Genomic DNA, 16,337 nt, shown 5'->3' with positions numbered 1-16,337 from the left:
GAAAACGGTACAAAAGGGGATTCGGAGAAAGAAAAAACTAAGAGAAAAAAATCTTACAGGAAGGAGATTTTTGTTTAAGTTTTCATTTCGGGTTTTAAGTTGAAACTTTGTGAATAAAATCAAAATTTTAATGAAAAAAGTCGATGTAAAAAAAGACGAAATTTCGTGAATAAAGTCAAAATTTCATGAATAAAGTTGATGCAAATAAAGTGGAAATTGGCGAGTAGACTGGATGGATGGTGGATTAACCCAGTTACCCACAGTTAAACCACAAACTGCAGAAAACAGGTGTTTCCCACAAGGTTCACCCACAGTAATCAGGAAACTGGCAAAAATGGAAGTACTCCACTTGACTTGCGCGCAGAGCCTTTCGACTTCATTCTCGACATTTTCATTTGCTTCACACTTACATTAATTGCAAAAATTCCATTTTATTCACGGAATTTCGTTGTCTTATTCTATCTCATTTTTTTTCTCTTCTTGTGGCCCTAATCCTCCTCCGAAAACAGAGCAACAGATGAGTTTTTGAATGAGATTTATTTAAAAAACAAAAAACAAAAACCTTTACATAAACTATATCCATGTGTGCACATATGGTTCTTTAAATAGCTTAAAGCAACAAACGTACTGAAATATGTACACATAAATAGTGTAAATCTTTCCTTGAGCAAGCGATGTACACCCCTGTTCTGGAATGTGAACACACAGTATCTGTCATTTCCCCTCGTCTGTCAACATTGTGAATGTATTTTATTTGTGCATGGGAGATTCAGATGGTTAACCCAGGAGGCCACAGAGGGTCGATGATTTGATGCGGTGGACCCGAGATCGTGGGCTGCAGTCGCGGGTCACCGTCGAGTCTCTTTGTCCAAAAGGTCTTTGGCCTCGTTGATCTTTGCCGCCAGGTAGGGTGACCCCCCTGCAGGCACGCCAAATACGCAAACATGTCATATATGTGTTCATCCTTCTGATGATATTTGTGTGACGGTGAGCATTTAACCCTACCTACCTTTGTCAGGATGGTTCAGGACCATGACCCTCCGGTGGGCCTCGCGAACCTTGGCCTTGGTGCTGACTGGGCTGCAGGAATCATTAATACAACCAGATAAGAGAGAGCCACTCAACGAAACAGAAAAATTAACACACCGCAGGAGCTTAACAGATGACAGGAGAAATATTAACGATCAAATCGAATCTGTTCAATTACCTGATGCCAAGAATGAGGCTGGCCTCTCGCTTGGACATCTTCTGTTCAAAACCTCCTTTGTAATAGGATGAGAAAGCCTGGGTGACACAAGAGTATTCAAAATTAGCTGGTAATAGTCACATCAAAAGGATGTTTAAACACAATGTTTCCCCCCCGAAGTGACTTTAAATGACTACAACTACACACAATAAAATCAGCATAAATGAGCTTATATCAAAAAGTGAGTCAGTGGATTCATTTCACCAGGTTGTGCAGGAAACCTTTCATCAAATAGACGAAACTGAGACCTTATGTTTAGCAGAACAGGGCCAAATGCACAAGATTCTCATGGCAAATACTTACCGCTGTGGGCATCTTCTTGACAGTTTCAGAGAACACTTGTCCGAGAGGTTTCCACAGCTGGAAAGCGTAGCGACCTGCGGATCGTATCTTTCATTCAAGAGTTCCAAACAAAGAGGTCTGTACAATATTTGAATACTTGTATGCATTGTGTAGTTTACTCTGCAAGTTGCTATTCTTCCTGTGCATAACTCCATGATTCTCAAATCTTACCTGCAAATGCTGCTGCAGCCACACCGAGACCAACTGCGATCAGAGTTCGTCCCTACCACAGAAAACAAGACAACACATAAATAAAATAGCGATTGGTAGTGTTATATATATATATATTTTTTTTTTATTTGCCTTCAGATTAATTAGTCTTGGAATACCAAGGAGGTTACATAGGGTATAAATCTGCTTTGTCTTATGCCGCGACTTAGTTTGAGCTAGCTTTCAAGACATTTTGTAGACAGTAATTTGCATTGAAAAAAAAAAAAAAAAAAAAACTCATCTCAAAACAGAAAATGAAGCTTTTCTATGTTAACTAGCTGTAGCAAATGCTGTTTGTTGATATTCACGTTAATACACCTGGTATAACCTTACGCAAGCGGACACCGGGGTTAAAGCAACATTTCCACAGTAAACTAACGCCAGAAAAGTCCCATGGGTGAAAACTAAAACCCACCAGCCTCCTGTCAATGTCAGCATCGCTCTTCATCTTCTCCTTCACACTATATTCAGCATATCGCATCACATCTCCGTCCATGGTCATTCCACCGGTGCTCGCCATGTTGCCTCAGCCGTCCGGAACTGCTAACTTGCATCATATCCGGTTTGACCTTCGAAAATAATTCTTTCAAAAAATAAAATAAATCTTTCATTTTGCCTCACTTTCTGAGCAAGAATGCATTATTATGTCACCCTCAAATTTTATATTTTCATGCAATATGGTCACTTATTAATATATGTATATATTTCGTTTCCCCAAAGCTCAATTTAATCTACATGTTGTTTAATATTGCTGCCGGTAGATGGCGGTGCCTACAAGTACAGCTACACATTGAATTTACATAATATAATGAGAATTAAAATGACGGTAATTAATAATTTATGTTAAACTTCAAATAGTTATTATCAGTGATATGTTTAATTTGTTTTTGTCTCAAATTGTTATGTGATATTTTGATGTAATTAGCACCTATTACAAATTCAAATTCAGTATTTTTTTTGTATTATTTCTTTGGTTTTGTTTATCTTAATTGTTTTGTCATATGTGTGACATGTTTCTTTTATTCGCTCTTGTAATGTTCTTGTGTTTGAGTTTCACTTGTTTCACTTGCTTGTCTTGTCGCACGTGTGCACAGGTGTACTTTGTGGCCCTTGTGGACCCTCAGCGTTATTAGAGCTTCAGCGGGAGTCCAGGAGCCGGGAGCAGCAGCACACAGGAGCTGATGGAGTCCTGAGCTGCGAGCCGGTTTCTATTGTCCAAGGTAATTGGATTTGGTCTGGGAGGAGAGATGACTGCCAGCGAGAGGCTGCGATCATTAGGTGTGAATGAGGTCTGTGGTGCCATGGTCTGACCCCCCCACCCCCACCCCGCCCCACCCCGCCCAACACACACACACACACTCACACACGCAGAAATTTATTTTAGAGTACAGTCTATTGTAGATCTCAATGCAAAGAAAGCACACTTTAGTGACCTTGTTTTTAAGCAAACAAACATAAATAAATAAATACAAATATTTGTTAGAGGGTTAGGGTTAGGGTTAGGGTTTGCACAGGCTACAGTCTCCTTTTTCCAGTCCAAGCCAATCCAATCATATTTGTGTAAAATCTGTAGCATCAACAGAGAAACAATTTCCACTTTGGCCCCTCCAACATCTGAATGTTCAGTCTGCCATGGAGGATAATTCAGACAAGAAAAAAAAATCATTTAATCATCTTGTGGACACTGACTTTTTATTAAAACTGTATCAATGTATACCTGGATAAGTTTTTATTTTGCAACTCTCCACTAAATACAACGTATTGTACAGGGACATAAATCGACATGAGAGAGGGTAGAGCTCATAAAGCCACAGTAAATATGTATTTAAAGGAGAACAGACTGTTAACATATAAAAACACTGTGTATTTGCGTGTGTGTACGTCTGTCTGTGTGTGTCCGTGTGCACGTCCAACTTAATCTCAGCAAGTGAGGAACAACACGCACACATGCACACAGGTTGTTGCCATGGGGACCAAACAGCCACTCTACTTGTCAATGGTGAGTGAGAGAGCCGAGGTAGATGGCTATTGTGTGCTGTGTGTCCTGGGGGTCGGGGTTGCGGTTTTGAGAGGGGTCGGCTGGATGGGTGGGGGCAATATTAAACCACGCACTGGGCAGATGAAAGCACTGCACATCCTTAAATCTAATCATAATTTAGTCATCACCAGGGAATAATTTGATCAAAATAAAGAAGGGAAAAAGGCAAGAGTGACGGGGCCCAGACAGAGAGAGAGGGAAAGAGAGAGAGAGAGAGAGAGTTGAGTGCCCGAGACGAGGGACAGAGCAGCGGAGGCTGCTGTTAGATGGGAAATGATGGAGCTTCGTGGACAGAGACGGTCTTATTTTCGAAAGCTGAGGCTTATTTGTGGCATCAATCCCCATATCCAGGCGCAGGCACTTCGCCTAAAAGGATTTCTGAAGCTTAGAGACAGTCGGCAGAGGTATAATTCATGAACGGTGACGTGTGAAAATACTACATACAGATTGAGACAAGTGAACATAATGCAAATTGTATGTGCAGAACGGACAAAGGCCCTAATTTTTCCAGAATAGGGTTACATTTTTTGATTGGAGAGAGAGAAATTTGCAAGAAAAAAAAAACTGCAATCCCCCCCATGTATACCTAAGAACCTCCCTTTTATCCTGCAACAATACTGCAGAAAACCCATTAGGGTGGCCCGACCCCTCCTCTCCTCACTAAGAACTTTTGAAACAAATTCAGACAAAGACCGTTTAGAGAAAGGATGAGAAGCAGAGGAGGCCAAAAAAAGGGGGCCTACAGAAACCCAATATTTCCCTGCTTGGAACTACTGTAGTAGCAATTTAATTTAACTGACCAAGCAAAACATCCAAAATGTTGCCACAAATTGTTGCTTTCATTTTAATAAAACCTTCCAGAGTGGCTCCACAACATACTGTATGTCCAAAAACCAGCTGTTGGACAGACCCACATAACATTTTTATATTAGTATGAAAATGTTGTCTGATGATGATGATGATCAATAGGTCAATTGTTGATCTGAAACTATACTTTTTTGATGAAAAGAAAAAGTCTTAATTTTGCCCCATATGTTGTTCCATTAGTTGGGGGAAAAAATTTGGAGGATTATTGTGTCCCTCATAGAAAAAAAAGTCTCACTCTCTGAGACTGACACAGAGACCCGGAGCAACTTCAAGCAGCTCATTAGAGGGAAGCTATTGTTCACCTCTACACTTTGGTCTCCCTCCCATAAAGGTCAGATTTGTCTGCGCTGACGAGTCACAACCTTTCTTTTGTAACACTAAGAAAATTCACCACCTCCTGCTTCCACGTGTGAAACTGAATATGCCTTATAATGTTTTTCTTAAGAATTTAATTATATATTCATGTATACAGATAAACTATCGTATATTTTTAGATTACAATATTTGAAACGTAAAAGGTTATTGATGTGGGCTTACATTTTTGTAGGTTAACCACTATAAGACAAATTAAGCGTCATACCTATATATTTTTTTATAATTCTAAATACAAATGAAAAAAAAAAAGAAAAGCTTTATATGTTCACTTACTGAGATATCATTTTGACATTAATTAATGTTGTTTTACATCAATATATGTTTGCTGTTTGCCGTATAGTTAGACCCGGAATGGAAGATTACACGGAACCTTTATTCAATGGCTCTGATGCAGCAGGGGACTCTTTTGTAGAGGGACAGGCAAATTGATATACTGGTAAACACAGTAAGGTGAGTCTTACTTTCTCTTCTACACCCCTTGTACAGCAGTGATTTCACCACAAAACAAACTCAGGCCTAAAATACTCTTGCATGACAAATTTTAAATGCGGGACCAAAACAGCTTTATGTGATGTTTAAGTGACATTGCTCAAGGATGGAGAGACGCTAGCGTTAGCTGTCAGCTAGCTAGCCCCCCCTCCCTCCTCCACCTCCGTTCTCATCATTATTATTACTACCAGTTGTTGGGATTGTCGGCACGAAACGAGGCCACGTTCAGTCAGTTTTTAGAACGATCAATTGATTATCGACGTCTGTGCGTGCATGCGCGAGTGTGCTGGGACCGGACGTTTTAGCCGCTGAGCATTAACAAGCAAGTTGATGTAGCCTCCGCAAAGGCTGACCGTGGCTTCACCTTATGCTCAGATGCTGACTGTGTGTATTTGATTGTGGAAGGGTCTAGTGTCTGCTCATCAAACTTCACTGATACTTGATGAGGTCAGCAGAAACCTTAGACAAGAGGATCAGCCAAGTATTGTTTTTTTTTTCTTTGTTTTTTGAAGCACTTGCTTTCCTATGTATTTTCAAGGCGCTTATTCTGCTTTTATTGTCAGTATATGCAGACAGAAAAAGTCAAGACAAAACCGGTAAACATTTAATTATATCTTGGGATTGATTCAAGCAGCTTGAACCATGTAACACAAGTGTGTTTTAACATTGTAAGTGGTTCAACATGGCAAAAATCAGAATACGTTATTCATACATTTAATGTCTATTTAAGGTGAAAGAAATCATACATTTTCTGAATAATTTGCACAAAACTGTTAATGGTGTGTTTTGCAACAGATGTGGTGTGACAGAATTGTGTGTATTCTAAAATACAAAGTCAAGTGTTTTTTGAATGTAGTCTTGAAAGGGTCGAATTTTTACAGCAACGTCGCACTTTTAACACAAGCAGCATTTTCATTTGTTTATGTGATATTTATGTTTTTGGTGCATCGTGTAAATAAATTCTGTTCACACACTTAAGAGTGTAACAGTCCTGTTACAACGGAAAACAACGTTTTTTGCCAACACACTGGCAAACTGACCTCCTGTTAAACAGACCAAATGATTCAGGTCCTCAGGCTCAGTATGAGTAAGTCAAAGTAGAGTGCGGTAGAAAAGTGGATGAGTAACTATCTACAAGGATGAATCATAATTAGGTCAGAGCTCTGCATGCAGGCACATGATGTCATGACGGGAACGGGAAATAAAATGGTACCATAAGTGTGTCAGTAAAGATGTGACTCTTGTTGTTTTAGACTGTGTGTTATTCTTAAATTATATTAATTTTAAGATAAAGTTTTCATGTCATTTTGTATCATCATCTCAATGTTTCTACTTTTAAAATGAAACTTGCTGATAACTAACGGAACTCACGCAGTTATAGTGACAATATCCTCATTTCCCTTCCACTGCCAGTCAAATCTCATAGAAAAGTTGCACGTAATCGTCGCTCGCCCGACCCGACGTCACGTTGAGTCGCAGTGATGTAATGGCCGTTCAATAATTCATATATGGGGGGGGGGGGGAGTAAAGGAGGCTGAGCTGTGGAGGAGAAGAAAATCAATGGCGATGAGAGGAGGAGAGCGGGGACAGGGGAGAGTGGAGGGAAACAGATGAGACAGGCGGCCAGGCGGATAGATGGAAACCCCACCCAGACCGGCTTCCTCTCTGCCAGCACAGCTGAGTGATAAGCCGAGGCGGAGGAAGCCAAGTATTGTTTCTACAAGACTTGGCAGGGCGAGCGATCGTTGTTTTATTTTCTGAGGAGGAATCTGAAGGGTTACTGCCACTGTGATGATGAAGACGCCGTCGGTGGGTTGGCATTTTTATTCGCTTGCTAACTTTTTTCGAGGCTGCATTTTTTTTATTTTTTTTTGTAAAAGTGGCGAAAAAGAATCTGTCTCGTGCATTATTGAACAGCAGTGTTCTTACTGCCAGCTCTGTTTCCATGCTTGTGTTTTCTTAGAATACTTCCTCCTTACCGTTTCCTGTTTTCTGTATCCTTTTTTTGTTACAGTGGAACCGCATTTAGCGTCCCTGCATAGGAGCGCGGAACCACCTGATGGGCCCAAAGAAGACGGCAGTTCTTGTTAATCTCTAGCATAAAGTCACAGCATTTTTAAACTGGGAGACAGTTGCTCATTCCAAGCTTAAAAGGGAAACCCCTCTATGACAACAGTTCTTTGGCGCTAGCATCCTTCTCTCCTTTAACTGACCTGAGGCCAGTTTTACCAGGTCGACATGCGGATCCTTCCAGCAGGGCTTTTGTGCCCTTCTTGAAAATCAATGTAGTGTCTAGACTTCTAGGTCTTGGTGGGAACTTCCCAACCATGGAGGGCCTTGAGCAGCTCGACATGGTGGGCGACATCAGCCCGGCCCTCGAGGCCACCGAGGACTTCATCCACTGCGTGGACGGCATGCAGGGCCAGTGCTCCGACCAAGTTCAAGTCCCGGCTTCCAGGCCGCCGAAGGAGCTGCAGGACGTTTCCAGCGCCGCTCTGGGGAAGCTGAGCTCCAGCGGCGTGTGGAACCTGCTGGCCAGGGAGCAGCCCGAAGTGGGGCCCCTCGGCCTGGCCTGGGCGGACAACTTCACCGTGCTGGGACTGGGGATGGGCCTCCGGCACGGCAAGAGGAGCAGGGCGCGCTCCACCAACGACCTGGCGGCGCACAGCAAGGAGTGCGCCAACAACGCCGCCAACGCCTCGTCCAACCCCGTTTTCAAGAAAGGACACAATCGGTCCCGGTCGGACGTCAACTACCGGCCGTCGGCGTACACGGACAACGGACTGCCGGCAATGGACTGCAACACCCTGAAGAACATGATCCTCAACCAGCAGCAAGAGGGTGAGTTCACATCCACAGCTTCCCTTCACCTCCCTGTAGAAATATGACCACTTCTGCAATATGGCACTCTATTTTTTGAGCCTCTTCATTTGTAAATATGAAATATGTATTTTCAAACATATGAAATATGTTTTTCATAAATATATATACATATATATGTATATATATATGTATATATATATATGTATATATATATATATATATATATATATATATGTATATATATATATATATATATATATATATATACATATACATAAAGGTCTAGTATTATCCTATTTGTTCCATTTCATTGGACCAGCCTCGTAAAATGAACTTTCACTTCCACTATCAGGCATATCGACGCGAACGGGGCGCAGCGGAGGAGCGAAATGCGGCGGCCTCACAGTAACGGCGCCGCTCCCGCTCTGCTCTGCCAGCAAAAAAATTACACTTTTCCCCCTCGGGAAGACCTATCATTTGAGGCCGTCACGCTCCCACGGCTGCGTCGAGGCGCTGCAGTCGCCGCCATGCCGCAAAAAATTGATGCCACTGTTAACATCTGAGCCGGGAACCTTTTAAGCAAATATGAAAACCTCCAGAAATTACATGCGTGTATTACGCCAAGGCTGCCATTGAGGTGAAGTCGGGAAAAAACCGCACGCTTTCTAATCCGGGTCGTCCGATTCCAATCCCCGTCAGCTGAGCGTCGGCGGCGGACTGGAGAGCCTGTTGATGCTCTGACCCCGCGGAGATGATGTCATGCCCCCTGACGACCAGCTTTATTAAGCCTCAAGTATTTCCTCTGGTCCCTACCTGTCGGCCGACCACGCACGCCTCCTGATCCCTCCCCCCCTCCCCCTCGCTTCCTCCCTCCAGCCCCCGCACGCTCGCTCTCATCGACCGTCCATTCACTCGGGAAGCTGGCTCGGCCTTGGAGAGGCTTTCAGCGGGACCCGAGTCCTCGACTGTTTGTTCGGCAGATCGAGGCGTGCGCCGTACTTACGTTGAAGCATCCTCAAAGCAATAATGATACAAGATGATGATAACTTGAAATGACACAGCTGTGCTTTCACACTCGCGATTTGGGCCAGAAAGCCCCTGACGCACACACACACACACACACCCGCACGCTCACACACACTCACACACACACACTCACACACACACACACACACACACACACACACACACACGCACACACGTATCATTTGTTTGTGTGTTTTGGCCATCTGAAGGCCTAAGGAGATCCTGAGGGATCCTGAGGGATAATAGCCCGTAATCCTGTCAGCAAATGGACTCAAATGAGGCGAGAGAAGAGGCAACCCAATTACTCGCCTCCTGATACTAGCCGGGATTATTTGGCATTAGCATATGTGTGAAAAGGCATCGGGCCCTTTTAGTTTGGCTCGGCGTGCATTGAAAGGAGAGACAGAGGAAGAGTAGGAGGGTAATAAGCAGAAGGCAGAGCGATTTGGCCGCGTCTCCTCAGAGAGAAATAAAAATAGGTGCTTGCTTTTTTTTCATAAGGGACAGCTGGGCGATGTTTAGGCAGTAAAAGGGAAATGATTATTATTGTTGTGTACACAAAGTGCCTGTAAATACCAACAAAAAAAGCCCTTCGGCGTGGCTTTCTTTAGCGCGTGCTAATACCCGCCGCCTGTTTCGTTTGCTAATGTCTGTGTGTGAAAAAAAAACAGACACCAGTTGTTGTGGCGTTGGATCGTGGGACGTCTTTTGGGGTTGCACATGAAAACGCAGGGTCCTTGTACCGCTCAAACCTTCTGTTTATTCCAGTAGGTGGTGAGCTGGTGCAAAGGAGGATTTTTTTTTTTCCAACAGAAAAGCATATGAAAATTGAAGGAAAAAGAAATGAAAAATAGTCAAGTTCAAACTAAATTGATTGATACTTAAATGATCTCCAAGAAAAAATTGCCTTTACAGCAACTCGACAATTGAAGATAAAAGTGCAGTAAGGAGGCATGCAAGGTTTAAACTATATATATAAAAAAAAGATATAAAGTACAATCCTTTATCAAGTACAATATAAAAGCAAAATAGAAATAATACAGATCAAAAGAGTCGAGATAGAAACTGACATTTCCTATATATACACTGAAGTTGTGCATAGTGACCGTGTGTAGCATACATAGTGCAAAGGGCAGTTTGTACACAAACTAAATAAATAGTAAATAGTCTCACATCACGAATGCATCCTGCGGTTTCACTCAGTTTATATCAAAAGTAAGGTCAGCAATCTAGATATGATTTGTGTTTGTTTATTTTGAGCATTTTCAAAAAAGAATAACATTAAAAGGTAAATAAGAGCATGTGCATGAGTGTACAGTCAAGAAACAAAACAAACAAAATCGGATTTATATCATCAGAACGTAAATGTTTAACATTTGAAGTACATAATCCAAGTTAAGATTTATACGTTTGAAAAGGAGCAGGAAGTAGTTAAAAAAAAAAAGTTGTAGTTTTTTTAGTTATTATAACATAAATGATAATATATCCATGTGTGCTGGCAGGTATAGAATGCATACATCCATGTACAATCACATAGACCCGTGTCGGTGGCTCACGTCAGTCAAATCGCACCACACAATAACCCATTCAACGTTCATAAACCAGGTCTAAAAAAAAAAAAATCACCTCGATCCCTTTTTGTATCCATTGAATATGCTCATTTTAAACCGCCTTTATTTTTTCAACTGTCGTTGAACGCACCACCTTAACAAGCCCCCGGTAACCGAGGCGTCCCGAGCTTGTCGACGCAGTTCACATTCAGCCCGCTGTTGGTCCGGAAGCCACTTAGTATTCAGGTTATTCAGGTACGCCGACGTGCAAGATTATGATTGGCTGCCTAATCAGCCGCTGGTTTGAGCCTGATCAGGGCTGAAGCGGAGGATTGATGGGGCTCGGCAGCGGCGGCGGCGGGTAGTTAGCGCGGCTGAGGACCGGCTTGTTTACACTGGGCTATTACCAGAGTGCCGTGTCAAGCCCACCGCTTTGGAGACGGAGGTTAATTGGAAGGGGCAGTTTTCCAAACCGCCGTCCTTAATTCTCATCTCAGCCCCCCCAAGCGTGAAGTCGGGACTTGGTTCGGGCCGAATTCATTTGCATATCCATTTGTTCCTTTCCGCATTAAAAAAAAAAAAAAAAAGAAAGCAGGTTGGTTAGCATGCAAAGTCTCAGACCCGGAGTGACACCGCGTCCGCCCCGGCGTTTTGATAAGATTGAGGAGGCACTTGATTCGCCCGTGTCGGCTTAATAGGAGCTGGAAGGGATTTGGCCCTTTCCCCCCTCAGGCCTGTATGGAATGGAACGGAAAGAAACAATATCTCTTTGAACCGCTGTCAGCGTTTAAAAAGTGTTTTAGATCGATTGTCTCATTATTCATTTATTCTGCCTCCCTGTGCGATTTGCAAGTAAACCAGTTTGTTCAATTGTTTTTTGATGCTTGTTAAAGGTCTAGTATTATCCTATTTGTTCCATTTCATTGGACCAGCCTCGTAAAATGAATTACTCCGTGAACCCAAGAAACTCCTGGAAAAAAAAAAAATCACATATTTAGCCCTCTGTTTAGAAAAAAACCCTTGATTTTAGCTTCCTGCAGGAGCTTCCACATGTTTGGAAAGGGACAAAAAACACCTGGTGGAGCCAGTGACATCACAAAAGGCTGTTTACAGAACTGAGTTCAGTTCAGACAAGTAATTAATGAACTTTTTAATTTCCGGCACTAGAAATGGTCAGGCGGGAGAAACAAATGGTTGTTTATTGTGCAACAATCTCCGGGGAATTTTGCACAAAATGTGACCTTTGCAACTGGCAACCCTCGTACTGAACCCTCGCTAACCTACAATCAGAATTCTGCTCAAGAAGCTCTGCGAACATGCTTGAATTTCTGAGCCAGTGGCCAAGTGTCATCTTGCCGTATTTGCAAAACAGGTACATCTCTGTTCTGCTTTTTTTCCTTTTTTTCTTCTTCTTTTTTTTTTTTTTTACAGCAGTTTGAGGAACTTTGATTTCATGGTTGATGTAATCTCCATCGGTTCTCTTGCACAGCTGCCTGTGAAACAGGAAATGTTCAATGAAACCTCAAGATCCGCCTGCAGAAGTTTGTGCAAGACGTGCTGTTAGGATCTTCGTTTGTGTTCATATGACCGTCAGGACCCAGGGTTACCATTTGAACATTGTGCTGTTGCAAGCAGTGCATCCATCAGTTTACTTACATGATTTTGGGGGAAAACATTTTTCTGTGCGAGTCTGTCCAGAATTGGATTCAAAGGTCCGGTGTGTAAATGTTTTCCACTGTCAGTCAGGCTTCCTTAAAAAAATGGCAGTGCAAAATGGTAGCTAATTAGGAGCAGGACCCTTATTCCTTCATGTATATTCTTAGCTCATTTTTAGCTCCTGTGGCTCAGGTGGTAGCGCGTGTTGTCCAATGAGCGAAAGGTCGGTGGTTCAAATCCCGCTCCATCCCAGCCTGTCGTTGTGTCCTTGGGCAAGACGCTAAACTCTAAATTGCTCCCAATGGGGCTATGCAGCACCTTCACGGTACCCCAAAGCACTTTACAAAGCATAGTAAAGTGCTTTGGGGTACCGTGAAGGTGCTGCATAGCGATATATAAGTGCAGTCCATATATATGAAAACTGTTCATGTAAGCATAGGAAAACCAAATGACGTTTATTGTACTGAGATTATACACTTTTATTGATATATTTATTTAGATTTTTACCAAAATAAAAATCATAAATCAAGCCAACCTTTAATGTGCAAGTTCCATGCAGTAAAATTAATAAAATGAATGAATGTACCGCTGCTGTATTTCATTTTCTACCCTCCTCTTGTCTCTCCCCTCCTAGGCGACAAGAGCAGCTCCGGCAGCGTGGTGAAGCAGGGCCCCATGGAGCAGCGGGAGGGCTGCCGGGCCCGCTGGACCCCCTGCCACGTGGAGCTGACGCCCTGCGAGCTGCGGCTCTACGTCCTGGACAGCAGCGCCAACCGGCAGCTGGGCACCGCCTACTCGCTCTCGCACTGCCAGGGCGTGGTCTCGCCGGCGCCGAGCGGCCCGCCCGGCCAGAGCGCCCACCAGCCGGCCGACCCGCGCACCCTCCAGGCGCTGTTCTTCAACAGCACGCGGCTGCAGCTGAGGGCGGCCAGCCAGCGGGAGGCCTGCGAGTGGAGGCGGGCCATTTGGGAGAAGGTGCAGGGGGCCCGGCCGCCGACGCCGAGGCAGGAGAGGCAGGAGAGCCGCCCGCGCAAGACCGCCGGGGCGGCGGCCGGCCAGCAGGTGGCGGTGGCGTTCGCCCCGTCGCCCTCGTCGTCGTCGCCGTCGGGGCTGGACACGCGACCCGACGGCCAGAGCGACGGCCCCACCCCGGAGGAGGCCCCACCCCGCGGCGACCCGGACGCCCTGAGCCGGCCCACCGCCCTGCCGCTGTTCACCCAGCGCTGCCCGGACGTGCTCAAGGCCGGGCTGCTCCGCCAGCTGCTGGAGCAGAACAACTGGCTGGCCTTCACCTTCGTGCTGAGCCGCTCGGCGCTGCGAGCCTTCCCCACCGAGGGCCGCGGCCCCGTGTCCCGGCCCGTCCTGCACCGCGCCATGGCCTCCTGCCTGGCCGTGCGGCACGAGCGCGGGCCCGAGCCGGAGAGCGGCGAGCCCGGGGCGGAGCTGGAGCCGGCGGGGGGCGACTGCTTCGAGGTGGTCTTCCCCGGGGAGGTGGTCCGGCTGCGGGCCGACACCCGGCTCAAGGCCCAGGAGTGGGTGGAGGCCCTGAGGGAGGTGGCCGGGGCCCTTGGGGCGGCGTCGGGGGACGAGGGCCAGCCGGGGAAGACGGGCGAGCCGGGCCCCCAGGGGGCGCTGCTGAGGTCGAAGCCGTCCAGGGAGAGGAGGCAGCGCGAGGCCCAGAGGGCCAAGCGGCAGTCGGTCACCACCAGCTTCCTGGGCATCCTCACCTGCCTGGCCGTGGAGAAGGGGCTGACGGCGCAGGGCTTCAGGTGCGCCGGTAAGTGACATCGTCCGTCTTGACAGAATCCGATAGAAAGCGTTTCTGGTCAGCCTTAAAAATGCATTAAAGGTTCCATTTTGCAAGGAAGCCGGGTATTAAAGGGGCTAGAAGTCGGGCTTCCTTAAGAATTTTACACACTGGACCTTTAAATGTCATATCCAGTTGTCTTTTCTCTCTGTTTGAAAGCCTCTGAAAAGCCTCAGGATGGAGTTTTTCACAATGGAAGATTTAAAAAAAGAAAAAAGGCATTTTCTCTTTGAACAATGCAAAATAAATTTTCATTTTTTTTTATTTTTTATTACCTGGCTTTGGGAAGAGCTCAGCGACCCGCTGCTGTTGGCTTGCGGCTCGTCACAGTAACATCCGGCTGTTGTTGCACCATTTACCAACAGGCAGGCCTCAAACTGTAGCAACCTTTGCTTATTAAGCTGTCTGTAACCAATCTGATTGGTCCACTTAGATGTGACAGGCAGAAAGTTTGAATTGCTGCCTCCACCTTTCAAATACTTTGACTTTTGTGTATTATATTGCAGCTGTGAGGGATTCCACTCTGTTGCCGTGTTCAGGTGTCCCTGACTGTACTTTTTCCTTCGTAATTTCGCTCTCCGTCTTTGTTACACTTGCCAGGCCCCTTCTCCGGACCATTCGTTCGGCCTCTATGGCAGGCGGCGCTTTTTACTCTACCCTGGGTGTGAAACGTGGACTTCCTCCCTCTCTCCCTCTCTCTCTCTCTCTCTCTCTCTCTCTCTCTCTCTCTCTCTCTCTCTCCCCTCACCGGAGGGGCTTTGAATAATAACCGCTCACCTCCCTTTTGATTTGTAACAACTGGCTTATTAATGCAGGGCTGTTTGAAAGGCCAGCTGAAACAGGAACAAGGACAGAGGGCCGTCCGGGGCCAACTGATGATAATTGGTTAGGCTTAGAGCGCCCGAGGAGGTTGGGTGGGGGTGGGGGGGGAGGTGATGGGGAAGGGGAGGGGGTTGAAAAATGGATGAATGGATGAATGATTGAATGAATGAGAACAAATGAAAAGCAACCAGGGGGGATGCTACAGTGGTCCGGCCCGGCCGCGGCCGCCTGAATGAGGGGTCTCGGGGTAGGAGCTGGATGCAGGGACAGCTGGGTGCGTCCATTTTCAATACACGGCTCACCTCTGCTCGCTGATTCAGCCTGGTTTCCAGCCCTCCCTCCTTTCCCCTTTTATTCCTTTCACCAGTCCGCCAGGCCTCAAAACCATTCCTCCTTCTTTTTTTTTGCTTCCCTCTGTACCCGCTCATTTATTCGACTGTGCGCTTTCCTTTATTTCCTGCAGTGTTAATCAGCACGTCCATGTATAAAGCGTTTTAATAAGGGATTAAAATGACATTGAACTGTCTTTATCCACTGATAGTTTCACCTCCACGCGATTTTCAGATAAGAACGGCCTGCTGGCGCATTTTTTTAGGTTTATCTGCGTTGGAACATCTTCGAAAAATACGTTTGACCCTTTTGACTTTTTTCATATGCATGTGGGTGTTTTTTTGCTCTCAGCAGTATTGTAAAAACAAGCCGGTGCACGCGCAGTTGCATACGCAAGCTCTCAGGTGGCGTAATGTGCATGCCAAACCAACAGGTGGCGATGAGACTTCTCAGCAGAGCGACGTATCGCCCAATCAGAAGCCTGAAGAAAAGAACTGTTGTTGAATGCTGGAGTTTAATGATGATGGATGTTTTATCTGAGTTCATTTAAAAAAAAAAAAAAAAAAAAAAAAAAAGATCCTACTAGATGACTTCCAACAACAACAGTTTATCGACCAGTTATTATCAGGCGTTGCTTGAAAGATCAAGTCGGATAAAGAAAGGTCACGCAAAACATGACGTCAAACTAAATCTACATCCGTAACACACACACACACACAAACACACACACACACACACACACACACACAGACGGCT

At 45.1% G+C, this 16,337-nt stretch overlaps 2 protein-coding genes across 3 annotated transcripts in view; one reads left to right on the top strand and one right to left on the bottom strand.

The window, feature by feature from the left end:
* Positions 1-53: 53 nt before the first annotated feature.
* On the bottom strand, positions 54-2,339 carry dnajc15 (DnaJ (Hsp40) homolog, subfamily C, member 15). Its single transcript, XM_076031041.1, has 6 exons — positions 2,214-2,339; positions 1,760-1,811; positions 1,550-1,623; positions 1,208-1,284; positions 1,010-1,080; positions 54-919 (listed from the first exon to the last, which is right to left on the bottom strand). The coding sequence occupies exons 1-6, from the start codon at positions 2,316-2,318 to the stop codon at positions 849-851; spliced, it is 450 nt and encodes a 149-aa protein (XP_075887156.1). The 5' UTR covers positions 2,319-2,339; the 3' UTR covers positions 54-848.
* Positions 2,340-5,443: 3,104 nt separating this feature from the next.
* plekhm3 (pleckstrin homology domain containing, family M, member 3) overlaps positions 5,444-16,337 on the top strand; it is a 32,724-nt gene continuing 21,830 nt past the window's right edge. The window contains exons 1-3 of one of the 2 annotated variants that reach the window (XM_076031037.1): positions 5,444-5,528; positions 7,582-8,408; positions 13,257-14,399. In XM_076031037.1, the coding sequence (XP_075887152.1) occupies positions 7,895-8,408; positions 13,257-14,399 (1,657 nt within the window). In that variant the 5' untranslated portion in view covers positions 5,444-5,528; positions 7,582-7,894. Of the gene's footprint in view, positions 5,529-7,112; positions 7,377-7,581; positions 8,409-13,256; positions 14,400-16,337 lie in introns of those variants that run through there. The other variant, XM_076031035.1, reaches the window with a different exon arrangement.

The sequence above is a fragment of the Nelusetta ayraudi genome, unplaced genomic scaffold (assembly GCF_046127955.1).
Source record: "Nelusetta ayraudi isolate G7.1 ecotype Tasmania unplaced genomic scaffold, CSIRO-AGI_Nayr_v1 ptg000031l, whole genome shotgun sequence".
Classification (NCBI taxonomy): Eukaryota; Metazoa; Chordata; class Actinopteri; order Tetraodontiformes; family Monacanthidae; genus Nelusetta; species Nelusetta ayraudi.
Note: the sequence above shows the minus strand (reverse complement) of the source record. Positions and strands in the feature narration are given on the sequence as shown.

Excerpts from the sequence above, each read along its gene's own strand:
- dnajc15 (XM_076031041.1), bottom strand. The coding sequence starts at position 2,318 with ATGGCGAGCACCGGTGGAATGACCATGGACGGAGATGTGATGCGATAT. Across the intron at positions 1,812-2,213 it reads CTGACATTGACAGGAGGCTG|GGACGAACTCTGATCGCAGT; the intron begins GTGGGTTTTAGT and ends TTTCTGTGGTAG. Across the intron at positions 1,081-1,207 it reads AGCCTCATTCTTGGCATCAG|CCCAGTCAGCACCAAGGCCA; the intron begins GTAATTGAACAG and ends TGATTCCTGCAG.